This window comes from Strix uralensis, chromosome 1 (genome assembly GCF_047716275.1).
Source record: "Strix uralensis isolate ZFMK-TIS-50842 chromosome 1, bStrUra1, whole genome shotgun sequence".
In the NCBI taxonomy this organism is placed as follows: Eukaryota; Metazoa; Chordata; class Aves; order Strigiformes; family Strigidae; genus Strix; species Strix uralensis.
In genome coordinates this window covers 19,461,408-19,482,523 of record NC_133972.1, presented here as the reverse complement: position 1 = coordinate 19,482,523, position 21,116 = coordinate 19,461,408, and the positions used below count along the sequence as shown (strand labels likewise).

Sequence of the window (21,116 nt, the reverse complement as noted above, 5' to 3'; positions counted from 1 at the left end):
CACAAAAGATAGCCATGGCAAAACTTCAGCACAAAGAGACCAGAAATGTTATTAAACAAGAAATTCAATTACTTGTCACCTATAAAGAAATATGCCATGAAAATGCATTCACGACATTTAAACATTTATGCAAAGTTTCTGCTAATCCAGGAATAGAGAGTGCCACATGCAGAGTAAGGCAGTAAAGCTGAAAGGGCAAGAGTAGCTGTACTCGCTTTTTGAATCCTTCATGGAACAGAGAAAAATATAACTCCACAGACTCCTGGTTTTATTTTACTTAGCCAGCACTATTAAAAGCTCTTGATGAATATGAACATCTCTAAGGTCTGTAAAAGGCCTGAGGGTCTATAGCTTTCTTCTGTCATAGTTCCAGCTAATCTACACTTCTTCAAGAATGGCAAGTGAAGTTTAATTGCTAGAAGCTAATTTTCTTAAGTTTTTCATTAGCAAGCATGTCAACAGAAATGAAAGTGACGCATGGTATTCCAACACGTACATAACATCAGTAACCCAATGTTAAAAATCTGTGTCACCTTCACAGCACAGCTCCAGTCCTTCAGGTTACTCACTATTACTGTTATTTTTAGTGTAAAGACTGAGCTTGACTGATAAAGATTTACAGAAAAGTACATTAAGGGCAGTTTGATCATGTTTTACAATTGAATACTCCTAGTGAATGACAAATAATTTAAAGAAAATATATTAAGATCTCAGGCTCTCATTACTCTAATTTTCAATGTTTTCATCAACTCCTTGAGAAAACACTCTTGCAAAAAAAAAAAAAAAAATCAAGGACATGCCCTTCCTAATTGATCAGGAATGACTGATGGCCAAGAATAACCTCTCCATGAACAGTTCTTCCACCATTTGCAAGTGGGTATATGATCAGTCAGTTTAAAGCAGCTTTCCACAGTATTGGTTGGTGTTAAAATTTAAATAAAATTATATGACAAAAGGTAATTATTCCCTGCTTTGGTGCTTTTTCTAACACCTGTACTCATCTGTTTGGTCCACCAAGCAACAGAAGGAACCCTCGTGGCTTCCTGAGTAAACACAAACAGTGTGTTTACAATGCACAGTGCATGGTTGGAGAAGCAGCATGTGTTAACCAGAGAAAAGCTTCAGATAAATGCAACTAAGGTGTACTCAGTGCCTGCCTTACCCCTGGTTAGTACTGCATCAGGGCATTCTACCTGATCTTCTCTCTCAGAAGCCCGGCAATTTGAATTTTAAATACTTTTAAAGTTCAGAAGCTCCCTTTGCAGACTCAAATTTTTAAAAGGTATCTATTTTACTTAAACAAAGATAAAAAATTCTAAGAGAGTAAAGCTTTCTAACAGAGGACCTGATTGCACAGGCGGTATCAATCCAGAAATGCCTCCAGTGCCTTGCAAGCATCCATGTGCAGGGACAACTTGGGACAATTAGTGGTACATTCACTACCTTGCAGCCAGTTCAGTAGGGTGGTGGTTACAAGGATATTCACCTGCTCAAGGAAGGGGGTATCCTTTGCAAGGCCTCATGTGTTTCCCAGAATACTGCACACTTTCTAGCCTTTGCAAGTACAGCCTTGTCTTGAGAACATGAATTAGCAGTTAATGCTCTTATTTCAGCAGACATCCTGCTAATGCAGTTGTCCTCAAACCCCAAAATCATTCTGCCTTTTCCAGGTACCAAAATCTCAAGTGTACCTCTTCACCTGCAACATGTCTTACTTCCACCCTGAAAATTCTTCAGTTTTGCCAGCATAAACATTTCTGGAATATACAAAGTATCATTAAAATACACTGAAAGTTGCCATTAAAACAACATTGGGCTTTCAGACATTGTTCAATTCTGTGTACAATTCATTAAGCAACTACGTGCCTCTTAAAAGGAACAGCTGCACAATTTCCAGTCTGCTGCACAGCAGTGCTGTGAAACCATAAGGGCTTACTTCAGATTTGAAGCACAGCTTGCTGAAAAATACAAGAGAATTTGGCTACTTTTAATAAATCTGTATTTACAAAATACTAAAAGAAAGTGAAACAAGGAGGTCCAGAATGGACTCCAAGATGATTCTTCTCTTAATTTCAATCTGCTCAGCATTAAACTGTCCCTGAACAATGACCAACGCATAAAATGTACAGAAATTGGTCCAGATATGCAACAAACATTTGGCTACATCTCAGCGGTCTGAAGCGCCTTTCTGCAGGTTTGCAAGTGAACTTTAAAAGCCTGAATTTTGTTATAAGATTTTGCCTACTATTTCCTTCTTCAAAGGCAGACGCCATTAGAATCACAGAATCATATATGTTGGAAAAAACCCTGAAGATCACTGAGTCCAACCATAAACTTAAGACTACCAAGTCCACGACTAAAAACCATGTCCCCAAGTGTCACATCTACACATCCTCTAAACACCTCCAGGGATGGTGACTCCACCACTTCCCTGGGAAGCCTGTTCCAATGTTTGACAGTAAAAGAGGGCAGTTTCTTATTGTATTTTTCAGTATTCAATTATACCTTTTTGGAAAACCTAGAAGTGCTGTGGAACACACAGAATGAACAGCTAACAAAGTTCTCCAAGCTCAGAAGAGATGTAGAGTTTTAAAAATGGGAGATAATTTTTAAGATTTTATTTTATCCATACTTTTTCCTATGGTAATAATCAAAAATATTTTAACTTATGGCAATAATCCAAAATATTTTAATATTTGTTATTTACTGTCACATCTGCCCAGACTTTTAATTTACTACATTGTCCATTATAGCCTACAAAAAAAAAAAAAAAAAACCAAAACCAAATCTTAGAATTGGGTTCCGGTAACCACATTAAAACAAGTTACAGCTGTTATTCTACCACACCATCAAATCTGCCAAAGCTACAGCTTCCAGTAATCACAGGACATCAACATCAAGATTTTTTTTTTTCCTTCCTCTCATCATTCTTCAGCTTTCTGTTCTGCTAGTTCCCTAGTTCACCACCCTCACAGCTAATGACTATCCCCTACTCCCAGTTTGAACTTATTAGTTTTTAACGTCCAGGTCTTGATTCTTGCTATCCCTTTCATCACCAGGTGAAAGTGCGCTTCATGTTTAATCAAGTGTTTTTTGAGTTCCCACACACATACCCCATGCTTTTTTTTACTATTAATAATATTGAAAATTGAGTAAATGTAATTTTAAAGAAGCTAAAGAATCCGGCACCCAGGATACAATAAGGTTAATCACTTCGCACATATAAAACAAGTTATGATCCCTGCTCCAAAGACATCAAAGAGCAGACATATGGCTGTAGACAATAGGAAAGAACACAAGAGGATACTAGACAGACCAGGGTGTCTAGCTAACTGACCCAGAAGCCAACACTGTGCCAGCTTTGAAGCCAACAGTACCATGTGTGGAAAGTAACATTCCAAAATCTGTCTCGCTGTCACTCAGAGGTGAAAATGAAACATCTTGCTCAAAAGGTGTCTGCAGCTCCGTTGCTCATACTCTCATAGATTACAGTAGATATTTTGTAGAGACTTCACAGTTTACCATAAGGATGAAGAGGTTGAGACTTTTTAGAGTAAGAAGAGGTTAAATGCAAAGAAATTAGTATCTCCCTACAAAACGAAAGTTTCATTCTGTCTCTCCTGCAGGACTGTGCCAGCAAACAGAAATAGAGGACGGTTTGATAAAATAAGATTCTGCTATCATACAAAAGTACAATTCAGACTACTCAACAAGGGAGTTAGCTTTGCATCAAGAGGGACAAGCATATTTAATGTTCCTGTAGTCAGGAATGGCTAATTTGCTAGGAATGTTTCCAAAGGAACCCTTAAAACGCAAGATCAACATGGATTATTTTAGATAATTTTTTTCCCCCTTCACTGCTACTGAAATTGTTTTCAAATGTTGCTTATCTTCTAGCCATCACTCAAAATCTGCTTCATTTTTGCTGTGACTGTGATGGTTTGGGCAAGAGGATAAAAAGGTGGATGTGTGAGAATGAATGCAGTAGAAAAACTAAGACAAAGGAGGTTAGAATTTCTTTTTAATTATTTTATTATATTCTAAAGCTAAGATGAGAGGTCAGGATGAAACAGAAATTGCTACTTCTCACTAAATACCTTTTTGGCCAGCAAAGTTTTTCAGCTTCCTGACAAACATTTCCTGACTCATAAAATGCTTCAGTCTACAGAAAATGAAATTGCAAGAAGAAATGTGAGAACAGTAAAAATTCCCTTATCTAATTTTATTTACTATTTTTGGGGCTTTATTCTATTTAAATTTAAGAGAAGGAGGAAGAAGAGGAGGGTGAAAAGGCAATTAAGCTTTCAAGCAAGGGGAAAAAAATTTAAAATATGACATTGAGTCATAAAAATATTGGATTTGCTGTAGCAAAAGGAAAATCAAACCAGGCGAGCCCTCAGGTCTGGAATGCTGATTCTGCAGTGACCAATATGCTTTCAGGGAAAGACCAACAGAAACAAACTACACTGCACATTATGGATTGTGCAATGCAGAGGAAAAATTGTGCAAAGACAAAAAAGTGCTTTCTGACCCTTGCAGCAAACAGCTTACTCCTTGAAGCATGAGATTTCATTACCTTCATCTCAGCGGGCACAACCGTGAATATCACTGTATATCTTCTAATGGCCAGCATGTTCTATATATTGAAGGGACAATAATGTATTTATTGAAGGGACAATAATGTAAGAGTTTCTAGACCACTTCAATTCTGCGACTTGGGCAATAATTACAATGAGAAATCTATAGCAAGAACGTGCACAAACAACAACGTCAAGGGCATTGTATTACATTGGCATTTAGATCTTCTCCTTCAAGGCAAAAAATCTTGTAAATTAATCAAATCTAACAAAACCCCATGACAATTAAACTCCCCGTGACAGAAAAGCAAGAAAACCCAGTGAAGAAGTTGTTTATCCAACAGGACAATCCATATATCTGACATGTGGCATATACCCCTGCGGTCTGTCATAAAGCTTGAGTGCAGATTTTTGCAAAAGCCCCTAAACACCACCCATCAAAACAATCAAATATGAACATTGGCAGTTGAACATCTGTGTCCTGCTCAAAAATACACTGAAAAATACTTGAAGTCTGACATGCCTTAACTACAGAATAACTTCAGGCACGCAATGATACTGGCTTATGAACATCTTTCGACTACTGCTCCGCTGGTAGCACTGTCTTTCCTCAGCGCACACAGCATTAATTTATCATTCCTCTATCAGCTACAAGCCTCTTTGTCAGCTTCAACACTAAACAATTTCAGTTGAACCTGTATGGAAATAAGTCAACAAGCCTGTACTAATTCTGCATAAATCAGGTAACACAGTCAAGCACCACTTTCCACCAGGAATGAGAGTTTGAAGGGGTTTTGAGGGTAGGAACAGTGTCACATGCTGAGCAGAGGTACAGAGAACTGGGCATTGTAGGCACAGATCAGAGAGAATTAGTGCTACTTAACGCAAAACGATGAGCTCAAATTCTTACTTATGACAAATACTAGGTTTTAATGAACTATAAATTTCCCATTAAATTTACTAACTCCAGTTCTGGAAAGTCTTTTGGATCTTGTTTTTAATTTTTACATTTCTCTGTTTGTCTCCCAGCAAGCCCAGGAATCTGTTCTGTGGGTATTCCTTCTCCCCTGAGCATGCATGTCATGTACTGAAACCTGAAGGAAGAAGAGGGAAGATAGAGGTTACCTGAGCTTTCATAGCTACTTAGGAGGAAATGCGGATGGCCTGATCTTTTCTGCTCTTTGTAAACTTGTCAGTGTACCAGGGATGTGGAGTGTCATCACTCCAGCAGTGAGGAGGATTGACCACTGGGTGTTACAGTCCTGTGTCAGCTCCAAGACACATGAGAAGCAAATCACCTTGTAAGCCAAGATGTACAAAGGAAGCTATTACTGAAGAAATGAGAATTACCATGGTGTTTGCCAAGATGAGTGCCTTGGCAAGTACTCAGTAAAGCCATTCTCTTCAATGCCTTTTTAACAGCAACAGTAGAACAAGATTATAAGGTTTATAGTCAAATATCCCACTCTTTCCTGTTTCAGAGATTTCATTGGCCAGGCTTATAGACATGTTTCATTCTAACTTCCATGTTACTTAAACACTACACCAACCTTTCTCTTAAGTTTTAGCTCCTCTACTCCGCAACTCCACCTCTGTAAAGCAGTTACAGCTTTGCACTTGAGCTTTCTTTATTTGCACAAGATTTAAACATATACTTAAAATTCTTTGCTGAAGAAGAGATGAATTTCCAAGTCATGAATATTTTGGAACTGAAGTCAAAAATTTAAGCTGTCCAGCACCTGGATTTGGAGAAATACAAAAGCAGAAGAGGTGGCATGCCTTAAACACTTTCTTGTGAGTCCTTGCTGGGATGAATGCATGCTTGAAAGAACCAAAAAGAAATGGTAAAATGTCTTCTTGTTGCCTGAAGGTATTTAATACAGCGGAGCAAGGGGAATATAATCAGCATTAAAGTGCTCTTCATAAATAATGGACAGTCTAGCAGCTTTTATCTACTCTGCACTTTAAGAAAGTTTCTACTGCTGAATATTTCATGAGCAAAAGGTCATTTATTGTGGCTTTTAAATTATACAATTCAGAAACTGTTAGAAAAAAAGTTCTATGTTCCAATGCAATAATGATGAGTTTTGAATTTCTAAAGAAACACTGGCAGCCTAAATACATATTTTGAAACCTATCACATACAAGCTACCAGGGACACCTTTGCCCTAAACTGTAACTACTGATTTTGAAGATGTCCAATCCTATTCAGCAATACAGTATTTATTTTCATGTGAAGAATAAACCTGAACATACTTTTTCCTAAGACACCAGTTCTAGTTTGCACTTCTCAATAAAATATACTGCTGATCACAGGTCATTTAAGGTGCGCATCTGCAACAGCCATTTTCAAGAAATGTGTTTTCTGTACAATATTTTAAAGGTGTATTTTATTACAGCCCTTTAAAATGACAATTAGAGTTCCACATAAACAAAACCATTAAGGAAACATACTGGTGAACAGGTGAATTGTCAAGATGAGTTAGAGGTAACCTTAGCTCTGTCCCCTGTGAATATAAGGCTATGACACAATCTTATTGCTGCGTCCAGAGACAGATGCTCCGTGGGTGTAGATTAGCGTGACTTTACAGAAGTCAGTAGTGCTACATCTGGCTTCTATCAACAGAAGCACCAGTGCACTTCTCCTCAGCATCAAATCTTCTCCGTACGTCACATACCTATGAAAGAACACCACGGGAGCCTGCCGCAAACAGGCATACCTCTCATGCCAGTGACTTGCAGCTCAATAACGCCAAAGCAAATGGCTTCAGAACATTAACAGGTAATGTCCCTTAGCCAGAGCTGCTCTTGGGGAATTTTTCAGTTTTCTTTCTAACCCCACACTCCCAAACCATAGAGCTACTCTAACCAAAAAAAAAAACAAACCCCAAACAGCAAATAAAATATGACAATTCATTTTCTTTCTAAAACTAAGATAGCAAAATAGCTTTCATTTCATATTTTCTTCATATAGGAACTGAGCCCTCACCTCAAATCCTCTTACTTTATTCACAGTCCCCACTTTAAAGACCAGGTAATGGAAAAGTTAAAACATGAAAAGAGCTATCTGCAGAATTTAGAAGCAATTGGAACAAACAGTACTATACATGGCAAATCATCTACATACTAATAGCACCCTGCATGTGGACAACAAACATATCTGTGGCAAAAAAGAGGTTTATTTATTGAATGACTTCTTATGACACAGCAAGGAATAAGTCTGAGACACCTGGCTAACCTCTAGATCAATCATCTTTCTTAGCAGCAAAATGCAGTGCAAGTCCCATGGAGTGATGGGACATACACAAAAACATCATGCACAAAGCTGTACTTTGGACTTCAGATATTTTTCTGTGCATTTGTAAAAATAAAATTGATCTTTAGCACTTAAGTCAAATAGGCTTACAGCTTTGTTGAGATGATATGTCCCTCCTACATTTACTGGCAGGAAAATTCAGACAGACCTATCATGCATGATTTGGCATTAGTACACCTCAGCTGCAGCAGTAAGGTTATTTTAAGGGAGACATGCCTGCTACAGTCTGAACCTTACACAACACATTACCATTGCCATACATCTAAAATAGTTGCTAAACTGCTTATTTATAGACACAGCGAATGCGCTCCTTAACTCTGCTTTACTTAGGATGGTATGCGAAAGTAAACATCATATTGTTTATCTGGGTCTGTCAAATACAGACTGTCAATTTGGAAGCTGCAAGCAATGCACAGGTTTTAGCCTGTGCACCCATTGCACAGAGACAGGTTTTTCCTTTGGTCAATAAATTCTCTCAAGACACTGCATTTAAAAGCTTCAGACATATTAACAACCAAATCATACTTTTAAAACAGAGCTTTTGATGTCTGTTGCAGAGCTAGTAGGAACAAGAATCAATGATTCCTATAGGCTTTCTTGATGCCTTTTGCATTGCTCTTATCTCATTACATTTCATGGACTTGGGTATAAAGGTAAAAGAAAAATCCTTATTATGGAAAAAATTCAAAAGGGAAAAAATGTCTCTGAAATAAACAAAGCATCTGAGTTGTGCAACAAGAAAAGGAAGCTCCTGATAGTGCTTGCCAAAACAAGACTGCAGCTGGATCCAAAACATTATTGATGGGTAACTGAAGTTTATATATATCGATGGAGTTAAACATCAACACTCTAGGCTAATGAAGATACAGACATGCTCTTCTGTTTGATAGTATCTAACAATTTGTCAAGGGACTGCAATCGAAGCCAAAGACAGCTTGTTTACTCTGTATTAAAATACAATATTTCATATCACACTGTTAAAGTAAATGATACATATATCATCTGGTATTTAGATAGAGCTTTAGATATCTAAGAGAAAATGGGATGTGTCACTTCAGACGAGCAATCCCACAAAGAATGATTATGATACTCATGTAAAACCAACCTATGGGCAAGCCTGTGGAAAGGTAAGACCATGAAGTCTCCTACACCAAATCACCTGACGGGAAATGAACTGACCCCTCTAGAAATGATGCAGCTGCCCTGCTTCATATAGAAGAGATTCAAAGACCGGGTGCCCACTTCCCCTACTCCACCCTCATCCCTGGTATGCACCACAAACTAGTAAGAAAAATAGACATTGTCATTTTGAGTGCCAGTGTTCAACGTGTAACCATACTACGAAACGATTCTTGGAAGAAAATTCTTGCATTGAAATAATCTTTAGGTATCACTAAACTCACTCCATCGTTCTTAGAGGTCAAACAAACAGGTCAACTTACGTAGCTCTCCTACTTTCAGTATTTCGCACAGCATCTTTGTCAGCTCAATGCTACTTCGGCCAAATGGGCACTCATGCTTGTCTTCTCGACTGCTGTTCTCCAGGACAATCTGAAGGAGGAATGGAAACGGAAAATCATCAGTTTGAAGAACCCATCAGCTGAAGTACTCTTCTCCATATCCAACGCTTACAAGATAAACCAGGCTGAATTTAGGAAACTGTCCATGGAGGCTGTATTCATAAAGCTTAGCCCGTCCCCCAGCTAAATGACCTATGTCTGAAGCAGTCAGCAACACAGAAGCAGTGCTGCTCCAGGACCAGCTGGGAAGCTTTGCCATTCCTATGCAGTGTTGCTGTTCTGCACCACCCCTGGCTTGGAGAAATTGCAGTAGAAGCCAAAGAGAAAGAAATAGTTTCATTTCAAATTTGCCAGATAAAGGAAATTAGATATAATGATTTGTAGACACGAACATACCTAGAAGGAATTATTAAAAAAAAGTGGGACAGAAATTGCATAGCTGGATTCAGGCTCCAAAAAATGTCCAAGGGTCAAAAATCAAACTGAGGTCCTCAAAGGAAGAAAATTTGCACATTGTCTCTGTTATGGAAGAAACTTGTGCTTGTGTGCAAAACATTTCAGGGAACTATCACTCTTTGCATCAAACCTGTAAATGCTGCAGAAATGACTCAGGAGAGCCTTTATATTATCTGTTGAGTGAAAATCCAAAATAAATGGGAGAAAATAATTCCTTGCACATTTTTATACCCATTAAGTTCTGCCATATGAGATACAGTTGGGATAAAGTTTTCCCCAGCACTGCAACTAAACAAGAGATTTCACTGTAGATGAAAAAATGAGTTAGAAAAATACTATAGATTTCATTGAAGCTGTGAGCCTGAAAAGAGAGCAAAATAGGGACTGGGAAAAAAAGTGGTCAAACCTGATTCACAGTAAGAATTGTCTTTGCAGTAACAAACTTTGACACTTTAAAAAGAGAAACAAAACACATCCTGAACAGCTGCTGCACAGCCTGGGGATGAGGGACACAGGAAGAAAATGAATTTCAAAGTTAAGAGATTTTGCCAAGCACCAGAAAACCTCAGAGGCTCTCTAAATTTTCTTCAAAAACAGGTGTTTAGACATTGCTCTCTGCTTTGCATTCCTCCTGTCTCCTTAACTCCCATCTTCACCATGCTTTTTGTTTGTTTGGCTTTTTTCTTGGTTGTGGTTTTGGTTTGGGGTTTGTTTGTTTGTTTTAAATCTTTCAATTTTGGCAGTAAAGAAAGGTTTGCAAAAGGCTTCAAGGCTGGAACTTCACCCAAAACCAGGAGGAGAGGTGGAGGAGAGCACCGATGCAACACTGCATGCCAGCAAAACCTTTCCCTCCCTCCCCAGATTTTAGCTGTGATTGTTTCATGCTCTCCTATGTGCAGAAGAAGCCTTCTCTGTGAAGCAGTTAAAAGTGGAAAAAGAGTGAAAACCCAAAAGCAAGTAGGAAAGTTAGGTGCTTCACATAGCATGCCAAAGCCTCTTCACCAAGTAGGTGTCTATTTTAGTCCTACTGTACAAAGGACAGCTTCTAGCTGATACTCTGCTCCCAAACCATCACCCAGGGATGTCAAAGGATGGTTGTTCTCTGTGTTATGAGAGTGGATGATCACTTTATTTTGTTTTCCAGTGGTGTTTTTTTAAAATCACCTAGTCTTCCCACAGAAGCTTAGAAAGTCATTAGGGATGTGCTAAATATTTGACCCCTACAAATTTTTATTGTGTCAGAATCATGCTCACCAGTCTGCCAAGAAAAGTTACCTTTCCTTCTAAAAGTTTTGGTTTAAATTACATCTAATTGTTCCATGTCATCTCTGGATAAAAGCTGTACCAAATCAAAGAAACACCCCTGCAATTTTTGTTTTACGTTGCTGCAGCCACTGTTCAAGGAACATGCGAATATGACTTTGCATTCTGGATGAGTCATCCTGCTTCAGTCTCTTTCATGGAGGAAAGTGCTACATTTCCATATCCACATGCAGGAGCGATGATAGAGTAGCACAAGTGCAATGTAAAGCTGTGTCTCAACACCTCCCTGAGATCACTTCTCTTGTTTTATTATTACTGTGTTTTATCTCTCACATAATAAAACATAAAATCTGCATACTGGAGCAGGGGGCTGCTTTGACACAAATTTAGATACAGCAGAGAAACACTGGTAATAAAATCAATGAAGAGGCAAAATGAAAGGGTAAGGGGGAGGGGAAGGGAAGCACTCGGATCAGCATTCCTGCTCGCTTCTGGCAAATGCGTTTTGTTGAATTTCACATTAACCCGACATATTAACATTTCATGAGCACATAAATATTTAATGGTGACACCGTATATGCATATAATGTAAGGCAGAATTACAGCAATCAATAAGAATGCCAGAGAAATAGTTAAGGCACTGTGTATTGCTATACAGCAAATTAAATGGCAATTTGAGTAATCAATATGTAAAGCAGCCTTGAAATGATCCTCAGACACACGCTCTGCAAGCATCATCTTTTAGGATTTGCTGTGCAAAATAAGGCAGAGCTGACACGTTACATTTGTGTAAGAAAGGAAGATGGAAGGCACTTTACTATATCTAAGTATCTGTAGGCAAATTTGACAGATATGTATCTTCTGTAAAAAACAGCAATGGTAAAAAAAGAGGTTATTACAAATACCCAAAGAGGAATCATTCTTAGTGTGGGCAACAGATTTACAACATTCATTATTATATTTGTAATACTCTTTTCACGACTCCGCGACTCATATCCTGTTCCAAAGTAAAATGCTATAAATACAGCTGATAAGGGCATGATTCTAATGTTATTTCTTTTATCACTCTGGTTATGGAGGAGAAATAAGCAGGGAATGGACACGTTTACTTCATAAACTAGTGAAAACAATAGCAGGGAAAGAAACATAACATAGCTCTAGACTGAAAATACTTTTATATGTCTACATAGCGCACTGCTGGCTTGATTCACGTTTCTGTCACAACAGTTATTTTACCAAGGAAAGGAAAGTAGTGAGGAAGTCACGAAGCCCACACAACCAACCTTCATTCAAATGGAGGTCTATCATTAATGCTCATGAAGTGGTTGCACCCTATTATCTTCCTCCTCCTCCCCCCTCACATATCCACAGTGAACTGCAGATCCACCAGACTTTTCATAATCGGCAGGTACAGTGGTTAAATTTTGCTTAAGGGAAACAAATCTTTAAAGGCAGAAATGATGGACACTGCAGGAGAACTCTCGGCACCATGTAATCATAGAATCATTTAGGTTGGAAAAGGCCTTTAAGTCCAACCGTAAACCTCACACTGCCAAGTCTACCACTAAACCCTATCCCTAAGTGCTGCATCTGCATGTCTTTTAAATATGTCTGGGGATGGCGACTCAACCACTTCCCTGGGCAGCCTGTCCAGGGCTTGACAACCCTTTCAAGCAACAAAATTTTTCCTAATAGCCAATCTAAACCTCCCCCGGCACAATTTAAGGCCATTTCCTGTTGTCTTATCACCTGTTACTTAGGAAAAGAGACCGACACCCACCTCACTACAACCTCCTTTCAGGTAGTTGTAGAGGATAAGGTCTCCCCTTAGACTACTTTTCCCCAGGCTAAACAATCCCAGTTCCTTCATCTGCTCCCCACAGGAGTTGTTCGCTAGTCCCTTCACCAGCTTTGTTGTCCTTCTCTGGACAGGATCCAGCACCTCCATGTCTTTCTTGTAAGTGAGGGGCCCAAAACTGAACACAGTATTTGAGGTGCAGCCTCACCAGTGCTGAGTAGAGGGATGATCACTTCCCTAGTCCTGCTGACCATGCTATTTCTGATACAAGCCAAGTTGCTATTGGCCTTCTTGGCCACCTAGGCACACTGCCGGCTCATATTCCATCTTCCTTCAGTCCTACTTAGACTCCGATTTGCTTGGCTGCCCTTTACTTTGACATTAGGAATCTACTTCTGCCAGTTTTTCATTTCTTTAGCCCTTGCAAAGCTACAGATTGGGAAGGTCCAACATGGAAATGTAGCTTCTAATATGCTAGATGTTCTACAGAGAAAAACCAAAACCAGCTCAAAGTACAGGAGTGCTAAATGCTGCAGATCCTCTTCTCTTCCTCTGTTCCTTTAATCAATACTGCCCATTACCATGAGGCAAAGCAGAAAACCACCATGATACATAACATTCAAAGTATTTTTTTTCTTTTGGGAAAAACAAAAAAATCCAAACAAAAATCTCAAGAAAAAGAAAACAAAAGGGAAAGAAAATTACCAAGAGAGGGCAGCCATGAAAAGTTTGAGTGATGAAAAGACATTAACAACCAAGACAGGAGAGAAAGTTGATTTTAAGAAGTAGATTGTTCTTCAAACAAAACAACAACAAAAAAACCAACAGAAACAACTGCAGCTCAGATAAAGGGAGGGAAAAAGAGCAAGTGAGTGAGAGAAGCATAGAATAAAAACAAAATGATATCACAAGAACAATGAGATGAATTGGCTATCAGAAGAGGAGAAAGGAAGAGGTTTAAAAATGTTTTTAAAAATGCAAGGAGGTGAAATTTTTAGGAAACCAGTGCTATCCATTTTCTTGACATTTCTACAGATGAAACTCTGTAGCCTATTAAGGCATGGGAATTTGACGGTATTTGTAGCAGAACACAGATCTGTACAGCTTTTCCTATTTTTAAGTTACCTACTACATATATTTCTCCTCTCCTATTTACAAATTCCTGCTGTAAATGGAAGAGAAACATTTCCCAATTACCAAACAAAACCAGAGAGTGATCAGAAAGAGAAATGAAGGACTGACAGCGTTTCCCAAGGCAGACATTTCAGGTAGTGTTGGTCAGCAACTGGTGAGAGCTGAGTTTCTTCTGGGATTTAGCCATATGAATTGCCTGAAGTACCCCGTTTCCTCTGAAGCTAAAAGTCTTTTCAAAAAGTGGAAGGCAGCCCTCCAACATCCAACTGTCCAACAAAGCATTTAGAGAGATAAAGGAAAGAATATTCCTCCTTAGAGAATACGTTTGGTTGCTGTTTCTAACTGCAAGATCTTTTGTACTTCCCCTTCTGTTACAATCAGTGGTGCTCAGCATCACCCAAAGAAGGCTCACCTGCCTTTACAAGGTATCTACCAATGGCATGGATGATAACATAAAATAAATTCAAGTATCATGCCAAGATCACAGAAGAATAATGCAAAATCTCTAGTAGCAAAAAAACGGGAAAAAAAAAAATCAAAAGATTTTCTAACTTTATGATCTTCCATTGAATTATTCATCAAGTCTATCACTACCTCATGAGCACAAAACAGACCCTCAGGGAGGCAGTGGACTAAATGAAAAATTTTCCACATTTGACTACCATGGGCTTAAAATTCTGCATCAGCTTCAGTAATGAAGCTTATACCTGCAACTAAGAGTTAATGACTGACAAAAGGCAAAGTTTTGAACACAGGTCTAGTCAAAAGCTTCCTCACTAAAATCCAGGAGGATGAAAACACCAGACAGAAATACTCCTTCTTCACTGGGAAGGAATATTGATTTAGTCAATCCCTTAATCCCTCACACTGAAGATGAAATTGGCTCAAAGTATACTGCCCACAGCAACTACAGATGTAATTCTGAGATTCCTGAAACAACCTCTGAGCTTGGCAATGGAATAGAGATTCATTATGATTAGGAAGTAAATAAGAAGTGAAAGGCAAGACCCACCACAGCTGCATCAATACTTATAATAAATCCCACAGCAGACACTTCAACAAGCATTGCTGCACTATTAAAAAGGAGCATTCCCCCTGACTTACTTTGTAGTACTATCTAAAAATGATCCTATGTTAATAGAGACCAAGTTTTCTAGCAGTCTGCTGTAGGTTAGTATCAAGAGGTTCAGAGAGCTAGTTAGTAAAGATGGTAAAAACCTCCTTAGACCCCAAAATGAAAAGTCAAGCAGCATCTTAATATCCAAAACCTGCACGGATGCTCTTCCTTTGCTTGACACTGCTTTTCTTTTTCCTAAGCTTCCTTATCACATACAGTAGGCTTCACCATTTCCTCTTCATTTAGATGTTTTAAGTAACTCTAGGAAGCAAGTCCTAAGGATATGCTTCCTGAGAAGGATAAGAGACTACTGCAGACAGACTCAGTTTCCATTCACCCTCTTCACCAATTCTGCTTGCTTCTGAATGCACCTTGACATTTGCCTCAACTTCAGCATCAGCGTGCTTCTGAGATCCTTCACTCAGCACTGTACTCTCTAACCTGTCTTTTTACCTTCATTATTTTATTTTCAGTTTCCCATGCTTCCTCTCTCCCTTATCTCAGCCTTCCTGAGGCATTACAAAAATTCCTCATGGCAGAACTAAAATAAAGCAAGTTATGTCTGCCTTCCTCAGGAGGGCACTAGAATTGCAATTTAAACCAAGATTTGAGAGAAGAGCTGAGACCTACTACAGACACAAAAAAAGCAGAAAGGAGCCACTGACACAAGAAACACAAACTCAAAGCTGTGCGTTATTTGAGGGACATCTAGTTACAGGACCGTGTTAAGGATCAGACACTGAGAGTCTGATATGTGCTTTGTCATGAACAACTACGAATAAGCACCTAGGGGGTAACCAGTGCATCTCCTAAGTGCACCGTAACCCAGCTCCCAGGGAGAACTGCGAACAGCAGGCATGGAGCCCACTATGGTAAAGCAGCCAGGAGACAGTGACAGAGTCAGACAGGGCAGGAAGGAAAAGGAAAGCATCAGATTATGTCATTATATAACAACATGTAGGTAAGAGAGTGAATTCCAGCCGTCGTGGCAATATTACAGCCAGTTTGACTGCGGCCATAAAACACTTCTAACAAAGATGGCTTAAAATTTCCAATAGTTGGTTTTCTTCTGGAAAATTATGGTGTGTTTTTTCCCTCCCTCTTTTATAACAAACCTAGTGCCAAACTATCACAAGCTAAAGTTGGATGATTCTGCAGTTGCTTACCTAGGAATAAATTTTGTTTCTCACACAAACACCTTATCATGAAGCATAATTGTATTGTTTTTATTTTCCACCAAAAGTTAAATACACAGTGGTTTGTCTTGAAATATTATGTATCCTCCTCCTTTCTTTTGCCACTCCATGCAGAATCAACCAAGTCACTGCAAAGCATTGTGGTAAGACCTAAGATGAGAAGGCCCTGCTGCCATGTCATCTTCAGAAGCAGCACCAGGATGTGCTCTTCACTTCCCACAGGCACAGGCAAGGAGTGATTTGATGTTGACGTGGTCCAGTTTGAAAATTACCAGCCAGGTATTCCTTCTCCTTCCATGTCCCACAGAAATGTAAGAAGGCAATGCTTTCCCTGCAATCCTCTCCTTGCTCACCCGTGGCAGAGGTGGAGGGAAGGAAACTGCAGTATTTGTAGAATATAGCAAGTTTTTGAATTTTCTTTTCTTTCATAATGTGAAAGAGGCCCTACTAGTGCCCTAACATTATTGTGGAATGGATATATTAGAAAAGCATCGACCTTTATTGGATATCAATGAGACTGGCAACTAAAGTAGCATCACAAAAGGTCCTGGCACAGAGTAAATGGGAAAAGCTGTGAGACTCCATAGCTAGTCGCCTTCTCTCCCCATGTATACACATCTCAGCTTTGCAGGTGGAGGTATCATGGCTCCAACAAAAAACAGCTAAATCTTTCTGTGCTACTGCTGCAACTCATGGTATGATTCAAAACCTTCTGAAGACCATAGCTAGACTTGCAACAACTTCTGGGACCTTTGGATCAAGACCTCATTTAGCCAACAGCTTCCACACACATGGGAAAGTTGAGGTGTGCTAGAACCGGTGAGAAATAATCTGAACATATGCAGGACTGTAACATTGTCATACATAACCCATAGTGCATACCACACGGGGCTGTGCAAAGGATGCCATGGCTCCCTTACAATTCTCTTCCTTCCTCAGTACTAACTTAACTCTGTGTTTACCCTGCAACCAGCCACTCCAGGCTTTTGCCTCTTTACCGTAGAGGACCCACCTCAATTCTGCCATCAGTGATGAAGGCCCTTGGAGCAAAACCATCCCAACTTCCTGGTGTGTTGTTATGGAAAGCAGAGACATTGAGTAATGTTTGGGAGAAAAAAAAAAAACAAAGGCAGGCAGAAAACCAGTTAGATATCTGAGTGGAAGGTAAGAACAGAGAATGGAAAGACTGGCAGAGAAAAGAGGAGACAAGAACACATTAATAGGCTGGGAACCACTGGGCTTAGGCAATTAGGTCTCATGAAAAACCGTATTCCTTCACAAGACACGTCAGGAAGACTCACTTAACAAAGCTCATTTTTCTCTCTACCTTTAGCAGAACAGAAATAAATTACATCCCTTTTCCTGTCATTTCTGGTGAAAAAAATGGCATGGCAGAAATCAAGCTCAGTTTTATCTCAGAAAATGCTGAAATTATATGTTGGACTACTCATATCTGATCAGGCTAGAATGAGTAGGCATGAGGAGACTTTGTGAATTGGCGGAAGGATGTGTAGGCAGCCTCCTATACAACAACTGCATGGGTTAGAAAGTATTCGGCAGACAGTCTGACTGTGACTCAACCCATTAAAGTTCTGAAAGGTCTCTGCAGGATGCCAGCAATCTTCCTGCCTGCATCACCGGCACTCACAAACAGCACCTGCTCCTCCACTGTGACTTCTGAAAGCTTCAAAAGGAAAAGAAGTGCCTCCTCAACCTCCCCAAAAGCAGCAACTCAAGTGGCTGCTGGGGAAGAAGTGTCTCTGCATCGCAGCTGTGTGAATAACCGATTTTCCAGCTCAGCAGATTCAGGGGAAAGGGGAATTTCTACTACTGACCCTAAACCAGCTCAATTTTTAATATTCAGGAAATCAAAATAACTCTTGGTGCAACCAAAGTCCAAACACTGTTTTGATTTGGAACATTTTAATACCTTTTAAAAATTGTTTTAAATACAAGAACAGAAATTATTATACCACTATATATCTTACACATCATTCGCAAAAATGTAGTAGCAGTGGATCCAGTATAAAACATACCAAGGGATTAATAAACTCAACTTTTCACCATGGATTTCAACACTGGTTTCCCACCCTGGTGACAACACTTTATACTGAAAATTTTACATTCAATAATTAACAAATATTCACATGAAATAGATAAAATCAGTGGCAAAAGGGAGAAACCTCTTCTACAGATGAGGGACTTCAATTTCAGGCTACAGTAAAACGATCTCTTTCCAAGGAACACATTTTTCCCTACACATATGAAGAACTAATCTAAAAAATAGCAAAGAATTGGGCATAAACTTGGGTAGCCAGCTTGGCAGAATCCAAATAAGGGGATAGCCAATGCTCAGACCCGGAGCTGCTAAGCTTATTTGCAGTTTCTACCTGAAGCGCCAATCTCCTGTGATTAAACAAAGCAAGGAGACACAGTATGTGTCTTCTCAAGGCAGAATCTCACCCCAAAGAAGCAGTGAGACCTGTTAGAATATGGCTGGCCATAAGGGCAGAAGAAAAATATAGACAAGTCACCAACTTGTCAGTCATCAAAAGCAAATTCATTACAATGCAAAATGTGGACCACACCAGAGACAATTTTGTATAGGACTTCTTAATGACTCAGCTGACTTGCTGTGAAATACAACAATGTTTAAGTAAAATCCTACGGTCCCTCCCAGATGAAGGTTATCACCATAGTTAGGTGCCTATGAGGAAAATGTAAAAAAAAAAAAAAAGAGGTGCATCAATGGTGGTGCATTAGAAGCTAAGGTGCAGTTGCTGTAAATTCAGTTTACCCAATGGCATCTGCTCTTTCTGCCTGGAAACACTGTTAAATTAGCCAAGATCCAAGATGAAAGGTGGTCCACTCACAACTGGAGCAGTAGCTTTGATTTTGCTGCCTGAACATGTAGGGGTCAACTTATCAAAACTGCAAAACTAGTGTTTCTATAGAAGCATCCCAGGCACAAACATGGTACATTTAAACACAGGACGACTATCAAATTTCTCCTTCTGGGTTACAAATAAAAGCAGTGCTCCATTTCGGTTCCTTTACCTTGCACTTTACATCAAATTAAGTAAATATCATTATTTTACATCAATATTAGCAATCACTGAAGTGCATGCGTACAAAAAACAAAATCAGGCAAATTAATACATGCCTACAAACATATGAATACAAAAGATTTCAGTTTCATAGATTTACACCTCTCTCCTCATTGTATCTTGAAAACAAAATGGATCTGAATAGTCTTGCACCACAAATTCTCAAACAAATCAATGACAAAGCACCAATAAATGGAGATACTAATAGCAATGGTGGCAAAATAGTATTTCCATGGAAAGGTTTTTCCTCAGACCGTTATTACACTAGGAAAGTTTCAAAGGCACACTACTACAAGTTAACAGTAAGAAAAATCTCAAGATGTCTGCACTGAATAAAGTCTGTTTTAAATGGTAACTTATAATTTTATTTTTAAAATTAGTAGAATGTGAAGCTGAAGTAGTTTTGGAAAGGAGCAAATTGGAACCAGGGGGGGACTTGTCTGCTCCAAAAGAACAAAAAAAATATTATCTGTCACAAAGCTTTATTCCAATCATTTTCTTCACTGTTAACTTTAATTATACACTCTGACTGTCCTATAATTATGTAGCTTGGGAAGCTGCCAATTATTTCCCGTGGAAAATTTTAAAATTTCTTGTAGAGATTCAACATTACTTCCATCAATGCATTCCATGTACCATGTCACCACCTTTTATAAAAGCAGAGCCTCTGACGGTAGCGATTGATTATTTAAGTGGAACATGAAAAAAATGCAGGGCATATCAGTCACCGATAGCACCAGACAATTAATAAAAAAAAGCCAACTCAACAGGAAAATAATTTAATAAGAAACTTTTAAAAAATCCGAACGATAGCTAAGGATATCACCCAATCAAAGAAAACACTTTTTTTTCCCCCTCCACTAAACAGCCTTTCTTTTGGAGGCTCAGTCATATTGTACAGCAAATAAAAAATAGATTCAAAAATAATTAACTCAAAGTCTAAATAAAGAAAAACAACACCGTGTTTATCTGAAGGAAAACAACAAGTAAAGAAAACGTTACTGTAATTTCAGGAATAAGTATCCAACAGGAAGAAGGTGAATGAGAGAAATAGATTGTGGGGAAGTAGGTAAGAAAGAATCAAACAGGAAAAAACAGTTTGGTTATTTCTGTTTCCTACTTCACCCATGTGAAGGCAAATGCCTTCTGCTTTCAAGACACAGAGTTACCCATCTGCTCCACTGCCTTTATACCCATCTTCTTCAACACACTGAAACTGTATTTACTCATAGTTCCTATGAGTACTTTTGTTTGCTACTGGTCTCTGAAGCCCCACCCACTGCCACCCCTCCACAGGGCACTTCAGTTTCAGACATCCTTCCCACCTAACTAATCTATTTATTATGCAAATAAGCAGAATCACTTAGGAGAGGCAGAACAAGGAATGAAAAGAGAAGAGATTACATACTGCTTGTCTTCTCTTCTAACTTCTCCTTATCCATTTTTTTCAGTAATACAAAAAGATACCTTACTAAGGGCCATGCAGCTGGGGCATCCTAAGAAAGTGGCAGGTCAGACTGCAGTGATTTGTGCAGCACTGCCAATAGACTCAGTGAAACCATCATGACTTCCTGTCTTTGCTTAATACACCACATTCTGTCAGAAGAAACTTCATATTTTCCAACTTTGTTT

At 39.0% G+C, this 21,116-nt stretch overlaps 1 protein-coding gene across 2 annotated transcripts in view; it reads right to left on the bottom strand.

Moving 5' to 3' along the window:
* Window positions 1–21,116, bottom strand: part of ELMO1 (engulfment and cell motility 1) — a 309,226-nt gene that overhangs the window by 142,986 nt on the left and 145,124 nt on the right. For both annotated transcript variants that reach the window (XM_074858472.1, XM_074858461.1), the window contains exon 16: window positions 9,336–9,444. In XM_074858472.1, the coding sequence (XP_074714573.1) occupies window positions 9,336–9,444 (109 nt within the window). The remainder of the gene's footprint in view (window positions 1–9,335; window positions 9,445–21,116) is intronic.